Below are 20,795 nucleotides of genomic sequence, written 5' to 3'. Positions count from 1 at the left end.
AATTTTTTGGAAATTACTCATTTCTCTTTTTGCCTCAATTTCAGTGTTTTTCACTTTTAAGGCACATAGCGGTGGGATTCTATTCAAGTTCTTTGAGGTTACACTCTATTATTATTCCTTTTGGTGTTATAGTAGAGTCCCTGCTACAACAATTTTCTGAATAAATGAAGACTCAATTCTAAACCCAGAAACTCTAAGCATTTCCTAAATGTAGAAATTAAAACCCTACGACACTCAGGAACTCTTTGAAAGGTGTTTAGCTCAGACCCAGTTGAGGAAAACCAGAGTGCCGAGATAACCCTCACAGACACAGCCTTGTGCCGCTGTTGGCATTGAGCACAGAGGGAGATTTGGCCATTCCGGGGCTGGACTGAAGCTGCGTGTTTTGCATATCTGCCTGGGCACTGGGGTCCGTGGGGTCTGGAAGGGGCATATTGGGGAGCCCTCTTCTGGCACCCACCTTCTACGAAGGTTTACAGGCAGCACTGGAAATCTAGTTCCAGTCTTCCAGGTCTCTGAACTGGAAAGCTGGTTGTGGGACATGGGAGGTTGCTGTTCAAGGCCTCAAGGGTATGTTCAGTCACATACTCACCCCACACCCCTTACGTAACCACAGAGATGGGGTCAGAAGGCGACATAGCACCCTCCCACCAAAAACAAACACCGTTCTCAGAGGAAATTTTATCTGGTCACAACTCAATTCCCAGAGTCTTGCTGAACTGCCATGAAGAACAGCGGGGAATCAGATGAGCTCAGTCATTTGCACTCATCCCATCCCACTGAAGATGGATTTGGTGTCTTCTTGCTGGACACGCGGATTGATTGATCGCTTTACAGCCTAAGACTCAGAAATATTTTGCAAAAACTCCTTTTAGTGCAGGGTGAATGACTATGCCCCAGGATGATATAAAAGAGAATGAGCTTTAGAGACAGATACACCTGGGAAATCCGTGTCCCCTTCTCCCCCACCTCCCCAGAGGCAAGATGCTTAACTCCTCTGAGCCTTAGTTCCTTACTCAAAGTAATGGGAACATGAAAATCTAGCTCACAGGATTGTAATTAGAATTAAATGTGATTGCATTTATAAAATACCCAGTTTAGGGCCTAGCACAGGGAAGACATTCAAAGAATGATAGATCTCTTTTTCCCTTCCATCTCAATGTACTGATAAAGGGGTTTAGGCCACCGGGGGCGTTTAGTTCAGCAATATTGCAGCAATTGAAAAGTAGAAATACATGTAAATTCTTGGCTCTGTCTTCATTATTATCCTACATTAGGGGTGTGGTGCTGTGGACCTTGGAATGCATTCCTGCTTCCCATAATTTCCCTGCCTCTCTCTCTCTCTGCTTTACCCTCTGAACATTGGCATTTCAATTCAGATAGCCTCAGTGTTCAACAGAACGTGCCATTGCCACAATGATTAAATATTCCTAGCATCTTGAAGGGAAATGAGAGCAGAATTTATCTTACCTCAAGCCAAGATTTCTCAATGGCTATGGTTCCAGTTCCCCAAAGAGAATCCTAGAGGGCAGATAGCTTTGTTTTCAGATACTCTAATAAGTAGTCAGTTTCTTTACCACCTTGAAAGGTCAAACTACTGAGAATGGACTCTCAGATTTGTAGTGCGGCCAAGAGGCCAGGCTACTGCAGGGACAATGCCTGAGACAGCACTGCTCAGCACCAGTCCTGCAGATGGCTTTCCTTCTACAGGACCTTATCATCACCTTGTGCCTGCAAGGAGCTGCCTGGAAATAAAATGCTCTGTGCTTTCCACCACTTTCTCATGAATAGGCAATGTCATTAGGCTTGAAGGAAGCCTACAAAAGCAAACGTTTACAAAGAGAGAGTGAAATAAAGAACGCTCAACACCAGATTTAACAAGATTTGCTCTATAAATAGCACCAGAACTGCCTGTTATCATATATATGTATATAAAACAAACAAAACAACAACAAAAAAAAACCACTTGGGTGTAAACTACGTACATTGGGCCCAAGGCATTTGTAAGAAACTGGGAAAGGTTCATTTAGAAACAATTCTGCATCCTTTAATGTTTTCACCCAAAAGAAGAGTTTGTATTCAATACTTGAAAGTCCTTCCATTGACAGTTACAATCCTTGAGTTATTTTTCTCAAAGGCTCTTGGGGCAGCATTGCGTGGGCACCTGGCATTGAGTACAAGGCTGGAGAGGAGCCAGAGCCCTCTGCTAGGAGGTGGTCTGGGAAGCAGGGATCCTAACGTGTGTCACGCCCAACCTGAAGAATTGCAGAGTCTTTGCATTAATGCCCTAATGCCACACCACCCAACTTCATACTCAGTCCCATAAAAGTCTAGAAGGGGAGATAAAAAGTATTCCATCCTCTTCTACCTGGGTCTTCTTACATGCTCTAGGCCAGCCGAAGCAAGGACACCTGGCAGAAGCATCTCGCTGTACAGGTGTGCGCGTACCTGTGTGTTCTATGTTGGGTGGGAGGGGGTGTGCCAATGGGTGATATGAATGAATGTCAGTTTCTTTTCCTCAGTCCCAAGGTATATTCCAAAGGGAGTGAGCGTCAAGTATAGGGACAGCATTGGGGCCATTTTGCTCCGTGAGGGTAAACAAAAATGAGTCTCTACAGAATGGCTTGTGAATAATATTCAGGGGAGTGACCTCCATAGCGCCCTTTCACATTTGAAAATAAGGTAATGCGCTGCCCCAATATTTCAAGTACAGGAATGATGATTTTTTTCTCTTAAATGCAGGCCTCAGCCTACATTTTAAAAAATAACTTGTTAACTCATAATTTACATACCATAAAACTCACCCATTTTAAAAATGCAATTCAGTGATTTTTCATAAATTTGCTGAGATGTGTAGCCATCACCCTCATCCAGTCTTAGAAATTTTTCATCACTCCAATAAAATCGTTCAAGGCCATTTCCAGGAAATCCCTATTTCCACCTGCAGCCCCAGGCAACAACTGATGGATTTTCTGTCTCTATAGATTCCTGACTATTTCACAAGGACCACTTTTAACATAAGAATGACATGGCTTTTCCACCTGATAGCAATTATACTTGTCCTCCTAATACCTAATGTCAAAATTACCATGGATTCTGCAAGATTTTAAAATAATTTTATTTTATGCATCACAAAATCATCCACAGATATCAGTAAACTGCACTTACATACGTGAGATATTTTTGGCGTCCAGTGATTCATGCGTATTTGGACATGTGCACAGAGTGGCTCATTACTACTTAATTCAGAAGAGGGACATCTGGGCTATAAGAAAGCACGACTTAATTGCCTTGTCATGGGCACCCCATGAGCGATAAAATCTTTTCAATCTCATTGGCTGTTTTTGCAAGAGAAGGCAAATAAAATTTTAACCCGATTTAAAAGGCAAATCTTGCATGTGGCTCTAAAAGAATTGCAATGGTTTGAGGGGGTGCCTTTTACAGCATGAAATCATGACGCTTCACATCTGTGCCCAGCTGAAGCACGACGCTTGCTCAACGTGCAAACCTCTCACATCCTGCCTTTCCGCAGGAATGAAACGTGAGCTCCACGTTACTTGTCTATGCACTGCTTCCTTCTAGGAAAAGATTTAAATCCATAAGATGCCTTACATTCTTCAAATGCCTTTTCTGGCACATGATCCAAAAATGCTAAGTCTATGGGTGGCCATATTCAATAGCCCTTGTTTAGCTCAGCACATGTAAAGCCTGTATTTTGTGCACAAGAAGAAAATAGCTTATTTGGGTCCTATTATTTACAATCAGGAAATTGTGTATTTCTTTTTTTTTCCTCTCCTCTGGAGCCCAGAGGGCTTTTTAGCGTGGTCCTCCATAAACTGCAAGCTATTATTAGGTTACCACTGTAGAAAATCGTGGGTTGAGACAACAAGCAAGATATTCTGGTGATTTCAAACTAAAATGATTCCCACTGGGGCTCTGCCAGTGAGCCCAGCAGAGGGCTAATTATACCTTTCCATTCCTGAGTTACAGTAGCAAAACTCCTTTTCTGTAGGAGTCTTTGTATAGTGATGCTTCCACTGATGAAATTATAGCACCCCAGAACCCATAAACCAGCCCATCCAGGTGTCTTCCAAGGGCACTTAGCACTCAGTGTAAGGCAGCACTACAAGTCTTTCAAGGTGCCACCTGCCCTTTAGCCTGAGCTTCCAGAGTTTTCCGGCTAGGGGGAAGAGAGGCAAAGCACAGAAGACCCTGACATTGGTAACTTCTGCTATGTCACATATTCTCGTCCTGAGAATGATGATTAAGCCCTGTCTCCTACAGTTTCTACACCTGAGTTGAGTCTACAGCAAGCAAGATCGGAATAAAAACTGTGTTATGACAATGAATGCCCAAAGCTAACCAGAAAGTCCAAGCTGAGTCTCTAAGGCAGTGCAGCATTCTTGATCATCAGATAATGTATCTGATCTTCCCTCTCTATACTACTTTCTATGGTGTTCAAAGAACACTTAATATCATTTTTTAAATTAAAAACAAAAGAAGCAGTATGATACAGTGGGCAGGGCCACAGCCAGAGCTATTCTGCATTCATTTTCTTTCATTCCTTCAATCGTTCTGTAAATGCTCAGTGAGTAGCAGGCACTATTCTGCATGGTGGAGTTAGGGGAATACACCAGGCTCATGGTAGGTCTAGCCCCTTAGAGTGTACGCTAGTAAATGGGAGAATTCAATACTTAAAAACATGATAAAATCTCAGATAGTGATGAGGGGTAACATTGTCATGAAGAAAATAGAATCGATTGTGGGATCATGGATTAAAAGTGTGTGTTGGATGCTAATAAGGTGGTTTGACTCCTGCCAACCTACTCACTCTGTTCCTCTACCTGCAGGCTTACCCAGGCAGGTCTATCCTTAGAGAGTGTGACAAAGCATTACTTTTTCTTGACCCCCCACTTCACACAGCATCTTCCAGTCCTTGGTGTTTTCCATTTCCCCTGGCACCTAGTACTCTCATGTCACCCCCACCACATCTGTTCTCCCCAGATAGCACCAGGTACCTAGCTTTTTCTCCTCAACCTCCCCTTGTCCATCACACAGTCCCAATATTCTGAGATAGCTATCACCTTTGAATATCCAACAGTGATTCACACTAGGGCATTATGGATTAATAATGGTTTCAGGAGACAGAACATTTGCATTTAGCACAAAGACTGTTTTAACAGGTGCTACATTTGTGTAACTTCACTGTTTAAAAAAGACCATTTCCAATCATTTCTCTCTTTGGTATCCGCAGAGGCCCTGGGGGTTGCACACCACACATGGTCACAGCTTGCCAGGCAAGTGTGCCATCACCAGGCCCAGAGCAGGGGGTGAAATCTGGCAGAAACAGGATTTGATGAGGGATCCTAGAAATGAGCCCTTGACATGAGGACCTGGCACCAGAAATCAAAGGTTTGGACGTCTTGTTGCTTGTGATCCAACTGACTACCAGGAAACTGTAGTTTCTTACCTGGAAAAGTGGGATTGGGGGTGATGGTTCCCACCTCCCCCAACCTCAGCATTATTAGGAAGAGCAAATAGCAGAACGTCTATGGAAGTGCGCTGGTGATTGTAAGATGCTGTAAAAATAAATATTTGCCCGCAGGCATTTCTTAAGCCTCTGCTACTATAGGCCTGGTGCTAAGTTAGTTACCTAGGAAAGAGAACTAGAAAAAGTGTTACATTCGCGCACAGCATAATTGTTTATTATTAGCAGCTTGGGTAGAGCACTGAACCTTATTTTCTGGTGTTTGCATTACAAATTGCACATGAGTAAGAGCCCCAAGTACAAGTGATGAAAGATTTGGATATTACATCCCCTTCCAAGACATCTCAAGGGGATACATTTCTTAACCAGCTTGTAAAAAGCATTTGTCCAGTTAAGTGGACATGCAAAGCAATGTTGAGGGTTGACGTTAATAAAATGTACTGTTAGTAAATAAAATATAACATAGCTGTAACACAAAATGCAAAATTAAGAGAGCAGATCGTGACCTTGCTCTACAACCTTTCAATGCTTGATGAAGTGGATGGAATGAAGCACAGACATTTCATCCTCCCTTCATTGCTAGTTCTGGGCAAACTTCTGAATCAGGTCAACTTGTTTTTGTAGAATTTTCATTCTGCTTTGGTGCCGGTCCTGGATGCCTCCCTGGCCAAGGACTCCAGGCCAGCCCCTGAGGGCCTGGCTATTGCTCCTTCATCTCTTCCATTCCCCCACCTCCTCACTCTCCATAGCCTCTGAAACACACCTACTTTGTGCGGTGTCCCAAGGCTTGCCCTCCACTTAAGGAACTAGGAGGCATATCCTGGTGCACAGACATGCCTGTGAGGACTAGAAAAGGTTGAAATTCAACTCCCCCCACTTTCAAACAGACCCTCTTATTTAGATGAATTTATTTTTAATGTGCACTTATTAGCCTTTTAGTTACCCAGGAATAAATAAAATGTTTGTAAATAAAATAGGAAAACAAGGAAATAGAAGTCAAGCTATCCCACCATCCATTTGCATTCTTGTATCTGTCTTTCAAATTTGTAAATCCTCAGACATTTAAATGAATCTCATAAAAATGTGCATACGGATATATGTCATGTATTTACCCATACTTTATGTATGAACTTATACTAGGTGTAGGTATGTGAGCTACCTGCTCACTTAGCAATGTGTCATGAACATTTTTCTTTGTTAATTGGTGTGCGTTTGCAGCCTCATTATAACAGCTGCACAATATTATGTTGGATGATGCTGTAGATTATTTTATCAAACATTCAATGTTTCTAATTTTTCTGTAACATAAAACTCTAAAGTGGGACGTGAGAAGCAAAGAGGAGAGCATTTGAGAGGATTCAGATAGGAGATGGATGGTCCATAAATAGAACAAAGCACAGGAGAAGGAAGCAAGCCATATCAAGAGAAAGCAGGAAGAATTATTGGGAAAGAGGGAGAAATGAGTTGGAGGACACTTTTTTGTGCAGGGTGTTATTGAGGGTATTATTATTTGTGCTGGACATTATTGAGGCAAGAAGTAAGTTTCAGTTGCATCTACACACTAGCAAACCAACTGGCTTAGAAAATGACAATTCAGCTATTTATGTTAGCCCCAAATCCACACTTCCCTTTTTCCTTTCAAAAACTAGCAGAATGTTACTTGACTAAGCCTACATTTTTTTGCCCTCATAGACTTACTGTTATTAAAATAAATGTTTATTATAAAAGTAACAGAATCATGGATCTAAATAGAAAATACTACAAACTGTGTTATTTCAAAAGTAGGTTAATTCAAAATCACTTTATGTCCTATAAAAACAGCATTAATTTTAACACTAACAGAAGCTAGGGACTTAGTCAATGATCTATGTGTATTATTGTTCCAAAGAATTCTGGACTTCCCCTGAAAAAATACCCCACACAGCGGAGTCTCTTCTTAATCCCTTTCCTGTCCCTATAACACTTTGCTAAAAAAATCAGGCTGATGTTCCTATTTAGAACAGTTTTATTCATTTTTATTCCAGAAAGCAGATGATGAAACATTGTGCATTTACAGTCAGAGATGAATATGATGATACTTCTTAAAATTTTCTTTGACTCTCTCGTCTATTTTCAAATTCCAAATGGGTCAGTTTTCTAGTCATTTTATCTTGTCATGGACGTGTAGTTAAGAATGTGGGCTTTAGTGAGGGTTGCAGTCTTTTGGTTCATGTCCGAGCTTCACCTCCTCCTCACTATAAGAGTTTAGGCAACTTATTTATACTCTGGGCTTCTGTTTTCTCATCTCCCAAAATAGTGCCTACCTCACAGGGTCGTTGTGTGGATTGAATGAGAAGCCATATGCAGTGCCTAGCCTAGTGTGCCTCAATCAATAGTAACCATTCTTATTGTCTTCTTCCCAACATCAAGGACAGACCCATCTAGCTCAAGAAACCATAGGGAAAGGTTTCAGTATCACCAGCATAACCTGATAGCACCAGAACAAAGAATTCTGAATAATAATAGGTAAGATTTCTTGAGCACCTGCTAGTTTCCAGGGACCAGGCTAAGCCATTTTCTATTATTTCTTTTAATCATCATAATAGCCAGATAAAATGGGTTCCTTTATTTTCCCTGTTTTGCAGATGAGATAACAGAGGCTCAGAGAGGTTAATTACCCTATGATCGCACATCCAGTGCGTGGCAAATGGACTAAAACCAGGTCTTACTACAAAGCTGAGTTTGTTTGTTTGGTTTACTGCTGTAACTGGATACAGTATGTAGACTGCAGGTGGTAGGAAAGTATTCTCCAGTAACAGTACTGCCTACCCACACAGACTCTGGTGACTGGGTTTCCTACTCACGTTGCCTCAGCTTACTAAATATCACCACGACAAGCCATACTGTCAGTTAACGTAAACCAACTGGAGACTTTAAGATGCCTTAGTCGTCATCCAGGACCCTGTTCATCAGGTTGGAACAAACCAAAAGACTTTTCTCAAGTCAATTGGTGAACCTTGTACCCCTTATTGATTAGGCACACGCTGGAAAACTTCCACCACCGTAATTTGCATAAACCATTTTATTTTTCAAAGAAAAGAATCAGGATTCCTAAAGTGAAGATACCAAACCCTGTCTGAGCACACGTTATCTGGGCCACATCAGAATCGTCATAATCCCAAATCTCAAGAGACAACCAGGCTGGAAAATTCCTTCTTTGCTTCACACTCGGCTCATTTGGGTTTCTGTTTATTTGGTTGGTTGGTTGGTTTATGGTTCTTGGGTTTGTTTGTTTGTTTCTCTGTTGTTCTGCAGGCAAGATGAGAGGAGGAAGTAACCAGGCAATTGAATAGAATAATCCCCACCTCCTATAAATCATTGGAATTCTTTGAAAAGCTCAAAATGTTCTTATTGGCACTAGCCAGGTACTAGAACTGGGGATTTTAGCAAATTTTCGCAGAGCTGATGAAACTAGGGGAAACTTGGCTCCTCACTTGGGTGTGTGTGAGTGCTGTACTGAAAGATAATCCCATCCTGGGTGTGTTTAGGAGTGGACTACCATCCTTTTCTTTTGATAACATGTATCCAATTGCAGTTTGGAAAGCAGACTAAATAAATAGTACTGGTGGTCTGTGCTAATGCTGTTCTCTGCCATGTGTTCTTCGAGAAGTAAACCCCTATTATTTTTCTCTTTCAATGAGTATTAATCTCTTTCTTTGAACCTAAAATATACACTGATTTCAGATACATTAAGGGAAAAATAAACCCCATGGATACCACTACAAAGTACCAAACATTCAAATTAATCTCTCAAAATGAAAAACATCAATTTCTCATTTGACAACAAAAACACTGGCCTTTTGTTGAGCCACCGTGTCAGAGCCATCCATGCCCTACTCAGCTGACTCAATGGAGGGGGCATCTCGCTGCCCAGATGCAGAAACTAAGGCTCCAAGCTCAGGCCACAGTCCCGACCAATGAAGCAGATGGTGATGGGCTGGGCAGTTGGTGCTCTGACCTCACTTGGGGCTGGAGATCAAATGACCAGAAGCAGGTGTTCCCACCCTGCCAGTGTGGGTCACGTCACTCTCTCTGTTTCCTTTTCACTCTCTTCAGGGACCACTTTTATGGGCTGAGGTTTTCTTTGGTTTAATTTTCCCCCCCCCCCCCTTTTTCTGTGTTTATGCCTCCTCTCCTAACTGGTCATGAATCACTCAAGCATCAGTAATCTCCTGGTCTCTTGAACTTTAGTTAGAGGCCAAATAAGGGCTGTTTGCATATGAACCAGGGAAGTGAGTGTGCTGGTGTGTATGTGTGTGGTTTTCATATTTACCCGGGTAAATAAATATCACTGCTAAGACAGAAGCTTGTTTAAGGTCCCCAGTGACACCAGAAGAACTAGCACTTAAATAAGCGGTGCATCTGTTTGAATTCCAAAAGAGCAAGACAAGAGAATGCGTAGATGTGAGTAAGGAATATATGGAAGGAAATAGGTGCCAAGACCAGGGCCCTGGACCAGAAGGTCCCTGACGTCTTTGAGAGGCTTACATTGTATAAAATTCTCAAAATAAGAAAAGTAGGAATCTCTTTAAGAATAGTTTTTCTCTATCACATTTTTAAGTACGTAGGATGGTAAAATTAATGTCTTACAGACTTACAACTCCCTAAAGCATAGACTCATTAGCATAAGTCAGAATTCCCTGCCACTTATGGATTCTCTTGGGATCTGGCTCAGTTGTGTCATAAGAAGAGCTGATAATATTGAGCATGCATCAAGTGCCATGCCCTGTTCTGAATGGTGTTCATGTTAACTCATTTCCTCCCAAAAACCCAAAGAAGTTGGCAGGCTTCTGACCCTGCCAGAGGAAGGAGCCGGGATTCAATGGATTTAGGTAGATTGCCCCCCTCTAGTGCCCTTTGAGGATAGTCTTGCTGGCTGGGGTAGTGTAACTTGGGAGAAGGAGGATATAGATAAGCAGCCCCAGCTCCTCCACCAAGCATGCCCAAGTTGGTCTATGAGAAACTGGCCACCAGATCTAGGTCATCAGTGTTTCGAAGAGAAATCAGCTGTTCCTTCCTCTTCCCCAGTTAGCTGCTACCCTGAAAGTCAAACCATCTACTCCTCCCAACAGAGTCCCCCAAACTGTGGGCACTTGGCACCACAGCCCCATGTCCATGTCTTAGAGTTTTTCTAAGTCATAAGAATGACCCATGGCATTTGTTAAAATGCAGGTTCATGGGTCCCTTCCGCAGGAAGTCTAATTTTTGAGTCTGAAATTTTCATTTTTTTTACAAAATTCTCTATGTTTCTAATGCCAGTGATGTGCAGATCTTGTTGATATTAGACCCATACGCCTTTCTGCCACCATTTGTAGCATGGCTTCACTCATATAAATGCATAGCTGGTCAAGGTGGTTGGAAGTAAATACTTTCATCAACATCTCTTACCTATTTTTCAAAGGTAAATGTGCAGTGTGATTTGGTTTCGTAAACATTGCCACAGTTTGATCAATGATGATATCCTCAAGTCTTAGGATCTTACTTCTTAGGATCTTTGAATATATAAATTAAGTCATTTATGCTTTAAAATGGAAACATTTATTATCACCAAGTCAATCCTAATGAAGAAGGGTCATTTTGTTCCTGCAAACAGTAGATAGCCCCAAAATCATGTGTATGAACTTAGGTCTCTGTGAAATATACTATGTAACATCAAAACGGTAAACCCAAAAGGACTCTAAGGGATATTCTCATCTAAAACCTTCATTTTAGATGAGGAAATTGGAACCCCAAAATGTGAGGTGATGGGCTCAATAGCATATAGTTAGAGGAGCCAGCAGGTCTCCTGTCGAGGCTTCTCCATTGGCTACACCATGAAGCTCTGCCCACCTGGGCCGTCTCCTTTCCTGTCAGGGAGTCTGCCTTCTGGGGAGGGCAACCACACCTCCGCCACCAGGCCCTCCTCCAGCTGCAGTCGTGCTCAGCCTCGCTCATTTCCTGAGCACAAAACATGTGAGAGTTGAACATGTGGCCCCCAAAACTTGCTCCATGTCAAGGATAAGATAAATCATCTAGTGAGAAACTCTTGCTTTTATAATGCATAAACCCTGTATCTGACCTGTAGGATGGTAAGAACTACCCTTTTTTACAAAGGAGATGCTTAAGACTTAGTCTATATGTAGATACAAGGTTTGGGCAGTTCAGGCAAAACAAATGACTCCTAGTAGAAAGGGGAGAGGATTGGCCTAGTTTTATGTATTTTTTATGTATTGCCCACAAGATTTGGCCAAGGTTATCAACACTGAACTTGAGGCAGATCTGCAGAGAACTACTGTGTCCTGATTGTGACGTGTGGGTTAATGCAAGCCACATTGTCTCTCAAACAAATCTTCCTTGTTATTGATTTATAGTCTCCCAGCACCAAGGAGGCAGAACCGAAAGTCCTAAGACCGTATGACTAATCTGAAATTTATTAGAATTCAAGGTGGGAGTTAAAAACAACATTTTATTAGAAACGTGTTCTGCAGTATATGTACAGGAAAATGCATTTACGTGGGAGTCAGTGTGTCTTCATTTGTGCCAATCACATTAGAAACCTGATCCTTACGTTTGTATTTAATAGGCCAAGCTCAGAATAGGATCATATCCCCTGTGAGACCAAGGCGGTAATTATTCCTTGGATTTTACTTTGGGGAAGGGCATTTGAATGGCATTTGCCGTGTTCGACAAAAGGCAGGTTATGGGCTTAGTGTTCCCGGGTCACTCCTGGCAGCGCTTGACATATGGCATGTGGCTTGTTGCTCTCGGCACCAAGCAGCAAGGTGGTGAGAGAAGATCATTTGGGGAGAATCCATTGCACTTCATTTGGCAGAGTTGTCTCTGTTGGAACTAAGGTTAATGATTTGGACCTACATCTGTTCCTACATATTTTTAATGTGGCTTTTGAATTGAAAGCATACAAAATACCTGATGCCTACACGTTGATGAAAACTACCAGCCCCAAAGACAGCCTAAGTATATTTTATTTATGTGATAAGCTAGTTGCTCTGGCTACCCATTTTGGGGGAATCCAGAGAGAGGCATTTGAAAATGGGAATCGGTTATTTCGAGCAAGAATTCCTATGCAGTATTCACATTAAAAGATCATTGAAAAAATGACTGGAGGTAGAGGAAATGCTTGCAGATTCAGATGTGCTTTGCATTCAGGGTACAAGGACTGGTTTAGGTGTGTGGAGTCCCTGACTCAGGAATTTGCATTTACACCTCTCTCCCTTCTGGGCAGTGCAATGGCAGAGGGGCTATTTGGAAAATCTCAGAAAACTTCTGCATGGAGAGGAGCCACCCGGGCTGCCCGGGGTGCCCTGCCCCACTTGCCTGGGAAGCAGGTGTGTGCTGGGGAACAGCTCCAGGTCACCTGCACAACACAATCCCTCCCCCAGGACTGTCCCCACCTACCAGGGCCAGTGCCAGCAGCAGACTCAGCTTGAACAACCTCTCAGGTTTTCCTCCGTGGCAGTAAGACTGTAAGCTGCCTTCTCCCTACTTATGCTCTTGTTCCTTTATTTTCCTTGCTTAGTACCTGTCCTTGAAAAAGAAAAGCAAACCATTTTCATTTTAATGAAGTGTAAGAGACCATAAGACTGGTCTTGATTTGCTTTTATCCCCCAGCCTCTGGGATTGGGCTGTAAAGTGTGGGGATTATGGGATCCTCCACCAATGAGGATTAATGGATGGCCTGTGACTTCTTCAGTCTTTTCTCCCATGGGAACAGGAAAGAGGTTCAGCAAGAACCTGCTTCAGAGTCTCCAAGTGAAAGGACCAGGATAACTTGAAATGGGCTGAGAGGAAAGGAAAACTCATCAGCCTTCTTGGGCAGGATGACGTGGTGTGAACAGAGTGTGGGCTCTGAAATCTAACACACTTGGTTTAAGAATCCTTGTTTGCTGGCCAAGATCCTGTCCAAAAGATGTAATATCACAGCATCACTGTTCTCCAAATTGTAAAACGGGGATAATAATGTCTACTTCATACCATTGGTGAGGACCAAATGAGAAAATACAGGTAACACGTGTAGTATAGTGCCTGCTCAGTAGAAACGGTGTTTGCCTTAGTTTCTTTAATTATAAAATAATAATTCAAGCCTGTCTTTCATCACAGACCGAGGTCAGAGTCAATGAGATGGGCCTCAGGGTGACCAGCTCCCTTGCAGAAAAAATGTGGTGCTGCAGATGCAATAGGCACTGGGCAGCCCACATAGCCTTCATTTTAAAGCACAAGAATCTACAGGCTGCCAGGAACTTACATCCTTTATGTAGTGTGCCCTTTCACAATTACAGAGGAAGACTAGCAGCAACAGGATGGAAACAGAGAGGAGAAACTGGCCCAGCAGCCATGTACACAACCTACACGCATGCTTGGATTAGGCCAGGGACCTCAGGAGGGCCAGACAGGATGATACAACTTGTACTCATGTAACACCTGCCATGCCTGACTTTGCATATTTGACAGCTATTAACATGCACTATAAACTTCCTGTGCAAAGGATCTTGCAAAGCTCCATGAAGACTTTGATATCAGTAAGTCCTTCTGGTTGGTCGCATGGTCAAGAAATTGAGTATCTTGCAAGTTCTATTTATAAGCTTAATAGGGAGCAATTTCAGAACCCATTTCAAATATTAACCAAGAAAACCTGTTCCGCTTACATGCCCTTTCCAAAACAGTAAAACGAACTACTCTTACTTTGTACCAAGAAGCTTAGTAAGCATTTTACATACGGTATTTAATGAGCAACAGCACTTCAAAATGGGTTTCATAATCCCCCTTTCACAGATTAGGCAATTGAGGCTCAGAGAAGTTAAGCAAACTGCTCAGGGTCACACGGTCAGTGGTAAAGGCAAGATTTGAACCTCTCTTGTCCAAACGTGGTCTTGTACTCTACTCATCAAGAATCCTAACTCACTTTTGGCCTACCCCTGTAATGGACAATGTCCTACATTCAGAAAAGGATCTATGGGATTATTGATGCAGAGAGTTTTGGCACCCATGGCTTGGTGGAAGGCAAGAGGCACACTGAACAAGCCTTGGCCTTGAAGATAGGCAGCCTAGCTCAACTACCAGCATGGCTGCGTCTTAGTTGTATGATGTTGCACCCATGATTCACCTTCCCTAAGCCCAATTTTCTCACCTATAAAGATCCCTCACCTCATAGAGTTGTCACAATGAGAAGTTGTAATTAGGTGAATCTCCTTTCCTATTCTTAAAGCTTTAGTCAAGTATCACCTATTATTATAGTTTGATTATTTTCAATTCCACTATTGACTTGTTCTTGAATCTTTGTAAGCACCTCCTGACACTTTAATGTTCTAATTTATGAACTAGAGCAGATGATACAGCATCTTTCAATAATACCCTCCCCAGCAGCCATCTTCAACCTGTAATGCTTAAGAATCTTTGGAAATATTGTTAAAACAGTTTCCTGGGCCTTTGTTGTCATGAAGGCTGGTTGGAGACTTTGAATATTTCCTCTTAAAAAGGACCCCAAGAAATTCGAATGTATATGGCCTGTGATCACTCTTTTTAGAACAAAGAAGTTTCCATTATAAAGTACTATGGTATCTGCAGGTAACAAACTTGCCCAAGTGCACCCAGTCCATCAGAGGCACAGCTAGCACCAAGCCCTTGACTCCAGATTTCTAGATTGTGTTCTTTGGACCACACGACTCAGCCTCAAAGGAACATCAACGCCGGCTCCTGGTCACTGGGTTTCCATCAGGGTTTGATTCTGGAGTATACCGCTAAAGCTCCCGGCACTCCACAGATGTCTCTAACGAGTTAACCGAGTGTCTTTGCCTTTCTCTTCTTTCTCTGCAGACACCTTTGCAAGCAAAGTGGCAGCCACCCAGGACCAGTACGCAGATGCTTCCATAGGTAACGTCACTGGCAGCAATGCAGTGAACGTCTTCCTGGGAATCGGCGTGGCCTGGTCCATCGCAGCCATCTACCACGCAGCCAACGGGGAACAGTTCAAAGTGTCCCCTGGCACACTAGCTTTCTCTGTCACTCTCTTCACCATTTTTGCTTTCATCAATGTGGGGGTCCTGCTGTATCGGCGGAGGCCGGAAATCGGAGGTGAGCTGGGAGGGCCCCGGACTGCCAAGCTCCTCACATCCTGCCTCTTTGTGCTCCTGTGGCTCTTGTACATTTTCTTCTCCTCCCTGGAGGCCTACTGCCACATAAAAGGCTTCTAAAGGAACAATCAGATATAGTAAATTTATATATATATATATATATACATATATATATACATAAAGATTTATGTATAACGAACAGAGGACGCTGACATTGGTCATGTTCACTTACCTGCTGATGGAATCCGGCTTTCAAGAGCAAACTCTGTACTAGGGCTGAAGTGAGAAACCATCTCCTCCCATTCCCAGGGGCATCGCCATGTTGAACGAGACATGGAGGCAGGGCCATCTAGCCATCTTTGCAGCTCAGCCTCGAAGGGTTGTACAATCTCCAGGTCGATAAAGCATTAAGGCTTTGATTTGCTTTCATGTTTATGCTTTTGTTTTTGGTGGGGCTGGGGAGGTGGTTGATGCTTGGCTTTTCTTTTGCTTTTTGTGGTTGGGAGGGCCAGGTGTTTGCCGTCTCTTTGTCAGAGGCGATGACCAAGCCAAATGCAAATGGGATTTTCGTAACATGTTAAATCTTTAGGATTCTCCTCCGCAACATCCAAATTTTTAAAAATCATTTTTGATTAAGAAGGGATCTGGGCATGGAAGAAGAAAGAAGCATGTCTTCACTATTTTACCAAATGTCTTGCTTATCTCCAGAATTTAAACAGAAATGAATCTGCCTCCAAGAAGCAGCTCAAATAGTGCTAGGAAAAGTGATGGTTCTAGATACAGTCTGATACTTAAAGACATGATGCCTGGCACTCTTGTTCAACAGGTACAGAAATAATGTGCCTAGATTCCCAGGAACATGCAAAATCTTTATCTATTTGGCTCTGGACTATGATTAGTAAGGCCCTTACTTGGGTGTTCCAGCCCAGCTGTCTGTCCTCAGTACCCTGTCCCATCTCTTCCCTCCTAACCCAATGCCCCATGCAAGTAGGAAGACGAGCCCCATTCAAAGAGCACATCATCCTTTTCCATTTGCATCAATATGTGTCCCAGTCCCACGATTGCTGTTGCCTCGGATTGTCCATCAGTTTTATTTTCAAAAGCATCCATGGCCTGCACAGTCCTGTTCCAGTCATGACTGAACATCTGCTCCTTCTTCTTCATGTGCCTGTTTGGGAATGTCATTGTGATACCTGTTACACAGTGCATGGATGAAAATCAGAACAAAAAGTGTATTTGTATATAGTAGAGTTTAGCATATTCCATTCTCCCATTCATCAACGTTGATTAGAAATTGAAGACATAAGTGAGCTGTTTTTTTTCACCTGAGTTGGTACTTTTGTGTTTACTGAGTTTATTACTAGGGACAAAAGGAGAAAATGGCTTATATGTTCATAGATCTGCACATTCATTTCTAAGAAGCAATAACTGTCATGTGGAAAGTTAAAGTTATTGAGGGGTTCAGCAGGCAAACTGCAAAATATCTTATGGAACATTAGCCATGTGGAACACATCAGAGGCCTCTAAGCATCACCCATTAATTCAGGAAGGCCGAGGAGGGAAGCATTGCAGAGAAGTGGGTGAGTTAGAAATGCCTTGGCTTTGAGAGCCTCCATTTCCACAATACCCTTTCCCCCAAGTATTTATTTCACATCTGCTCTGTCTGGCACAGATAGTAGATAGTGCTGGTTTGTTCATTTTCTTTTTTATGTAAAAGGCTGCTTTGAGCCCTATTTCTTTCACCATGCAGACCCCTTTGATTGTATCTGCAGTTCTTGAGTAGGAAAGAAGTCAGTTGACCAATGGGCCTTTTCAAGTGTGTCTCCTCGACACCTGAAGGGCAAACGATTAAATGAGAGCATCAGTGCCTCCCAGGAGGATGGCACTGGAAGGTTTTTAACCCTTTACAAAGAATGGCTCTTTCTATTTCAAAACTACCAAAGAGCAAGGATAAATCCAACATTCCAAAGTAATGATTCCAAATAATGAGGGAAAATGAAATGACTTTGCTCATCTCTCAGTGATGTCTATGCTTGTGGGGAATCCCAGGCTAGAGACTTCTCTGTATTGATTCAAAGATACATAAGAAATAAAAGCTATTGGAACTTATTTTCTCTTCTTCCATTCAGTAATCAAGATCAGTTGTCATTCAATAAATATTGGGTGGCTGAATGAATAATTAAATACTGGTGCCCCCCTCGACACATCACGTGCTGTGTAACCTCCTGGGCACTGAACCATGAACAAGTTAGCCCAGATCCCTGCCCTTCGGGGTTCAGAGTTAATGTGATTGCTATTGCCATGAGTAAAAATCTAACACAGTCATATGGAAGCAGTTTTATCTCATGAGAAAAACCACAATTGTGAAACTAATGGAAACACATTGAAGCTGTGCAAATACAACGTTCCAAGTCACTCAAATGCTGGGATCTTCCTTAAGTAGGAGTGTATAAACGTAAGCTTGGCCCTTATCCTTGGCCAGCCTTGCTGATCTGTACATCTCCCATTTTAAACCAAGAAAGGGCAACCGTGAAAGTGATTGAGATCAGGGGGAAGCCCTAGTTAATCCCAGTTTTTTATCTGTCCTGGGAAACAGCTTTTCTATGCTCCACACCTTTGTGATGGCCCCTGTCTGCCAGAGACTCATGCCTAAACTGTCATGGCCCAAAGCATATGGCCTCAGTCCTTTGGGGTACCTTCTAATCCATGCTTTATTTATTATTTATTTGTTTGAGATTTACCAAATGGAAAGCTAGCCTAGCAACACCAAGCAAACATAGTTAAGGGATGTGAGGTGCTTAAATATTAGAAGGATTTTGCACTCATTTTTAGCTGTATTTGGAATGACAATAATCCCATAGCTAATTTTCATAGAGGACTTAAAAAAAAATTCTTGCTGTTGGTCAATTTCAATTTCAGAGCTTTCTAGTTTGTTTGCCTTTTAAATGTTCATGCCATAGGGAAAATATTGATTCTGGTTGTTCAGGGTGGTTGTTAATTATTATAGTTGTGTAAAATTATTTCATTTTATTTGTTTGATTATTTGATTTTGTGTGTATTGTGCACAGCTTAGGGAAAACACTGCACTTATTGTGCTGTTCCTTACAAATTATATACATTATTGACACAGACAAATAAAGTTTCTAATTGTTTCTGATTTAACCACTAGTGATACAGCATATTCTGTTTGGAATGTTTTCTCTCTTTTCATTGTCATCTACTTCATTTTTCATTTTCATGTTTTGAAGAAATAAAGACCAAATAGACACCCAATATTCAAACTCTTGCAAATGTCAACACTTTGGTCATGCAATGTTTTGTTTTTAATTTTCCAAGAAAGCACAGTTAAATGTCAGCATATTTGCCTATCCTATGGTGCTGAGATAAATATTGGAAAGCAGTGTTATCTTAGCATTCTTCAATTTCACAAATTGTTTCTTTAACATACTTTAGTGCAACTCTACTGCTCTTTTCTAAATCCAAGAACATGAACCAATAAACCATTACATGTTAGAACACCTTTTACCATGCAGAGTATTATATCAAATCAATCAAGCTCAATATAATTGATCATTGGAAATGTATAACTAGCTGTATCCCAAGGGCTAATTAAATGAATTGCTCTTTTGATATCAGATGCTGTATTCCTCTTGATTCCCACTAGAACTTTTGCCTGGTATTAGTAAGTTCCAACTGTCTAGCTATATAAGTTATTGACTTCATGTATCACACGATCAAACCAGTATAGGGAAAGGTGACATCAAAATTGGAATTAGCATTTGTGGGGAAAAAAATTGTGACCCCTAAAGTTTGTGTACTTATTTGAAAGTCCTTAATATCAGTGGATTTAGTTCTTATTATAACCTGTTCAATCTGTCCACTGTCTACATATAAATGATCCTTCATTCATCTGATCATCCTTAAAATTTTCTTTAGAATTCTTCATTATATATATATAAATGTGCATATACTCATTCTATGTGGCTGGTCATGTGTGACACACTTTTACATGTAAAGAAACTAAGGATAATATAAATATTTTCTTCTAGCCGCGTTCATCATTTTCATATCACACAGCACATTTCAAGCGATCAGAGGTATCCCACGTACAGGGATAGCATGGAAAGAGTCATCACTTGTAATAGTTACATAGTTCACTTTCTGAGCCTAGTTGGACCATTGTTGGTCATATACAAAAGCAGTAACCACTGAAAGATGGGAGTCCTAAGAGAGAAAGCACTGCAGTCCCAGCCCACAAGAAATGGTGAGTACTTAGCTTTCTGTGACTCATCCCCTGCCTGTCAAGATATCCTAAAAGGTTCATTCACAGGCTTCCCATTTTCAGTTTTGTCAAAGATCTTCTCATCCTAAGGGACATGTCAATGACTAGTCTTTGTGTAACTTGCTGTTTATTTTTATATATTTCTTTGTAAAAAAATTATAAGAAATAACTTTACTTCGTCACTTCATAAAGAAGCCTGAGTTAAAACTATGATCCCATCTTTCCAGGAAGACTTTCCTGCCTGGAATTGCCTTGTCTCTGTATTATCAATGCAGTTCTTTAGAGCTTCATTACCACTGCACATTCCTTAGAATCACCCTGTCCTAACCTTTTCAACATGTTAGAGGAGAGTCGCCCTTGGAAAGAGGCAATCTCAAGCTTCCCCTTCCCTAATCCAACCTTTATAGTTCCCCCAATCACACTCGTTACCCTTGATGACATTCACGTGTCAACAGTGGGCAAAGCCTTGTGCTAAAGGTGATTGATTTCAGAAGACATATTTTTCTGAAAGTTAACTTGTCATAAGGAAGGTCAAACATAATGATATTATTTCCACCTGGAAAACAGTCATCCAAACATAGTGTGGTACCGTTATGAATGTTCAGGAAAGATTATGATCTATATTGTAAACAGTCACACATTATGGATTGTTAATTGTATTCCTTCTTGGACAACATTTCTCGTATTTCAGTGCCCATCTACCTAGCCTTTAATTCTATCAACATATGTACGTGTGGATTGGGACTAAACACCTCTCCAGCCCCTATGAGAGTTTCTGCAAAGGTGAAGTAGTTAAATATAGAAAAATTATATATAACTTCTGTGCCTCCAAGAAATATGAGTCCATCAGTTCTACTCTATGGGTATGTATTCTTGATATGCAAATATGCAAATGGTAGGAAAATTCACATCGGTAAGC

General features: G+C 41.6%; 1 protein-coding gene across 20 annotated transcripts in view; it reads left to right on the top strand.

Moving 5' to 3' along the window:
* The window catches only part of SLC8A1 (solute carrier family 8 member A1), a 390,011-nt gene extending 371,255 nt beyond the window's left edge, over nt 1–18,756 (top strand). For all 20 annotated transcript variants that reach the window (XM_077134079.1, XM_077134062.1, XM_077134067.1 and 17 more), the window contains one exon: nt 15,338–18,756. In XM_077134079.1, coding sequence (XP_076990194.1) covers nt 15,338–15,714 — 377 coding nt within the window. In that variant the 3' untranslated portion in view covers nt 15,715–18,756. The remainder of the gene's footprint in view (nt 1–15,337) is intronic.
* The last annotated feature ends 2,039 nt before the right edge of the window (nt 18,757–20,795 follow it).

This window comes from Tamandua tetradactyla, chromosome 17 (genome assembly GCF_023851605.1).
Source record: "Tamandua tetradactyla isolate mTamTet1 chromosome 17, mTamTet1.pri, whole genome shotgun sequence".
NCBI lineage: Eukaryota > Metazoa > Chordata > Mammalia > Pilosa > Myrmecophagidae > Tamandua > Tamandua tetradactyla.
Note: the sequence above shows the minus strand (reverse complement) of the source record. Positions and strands in the feature narration are given on the sequence as shown.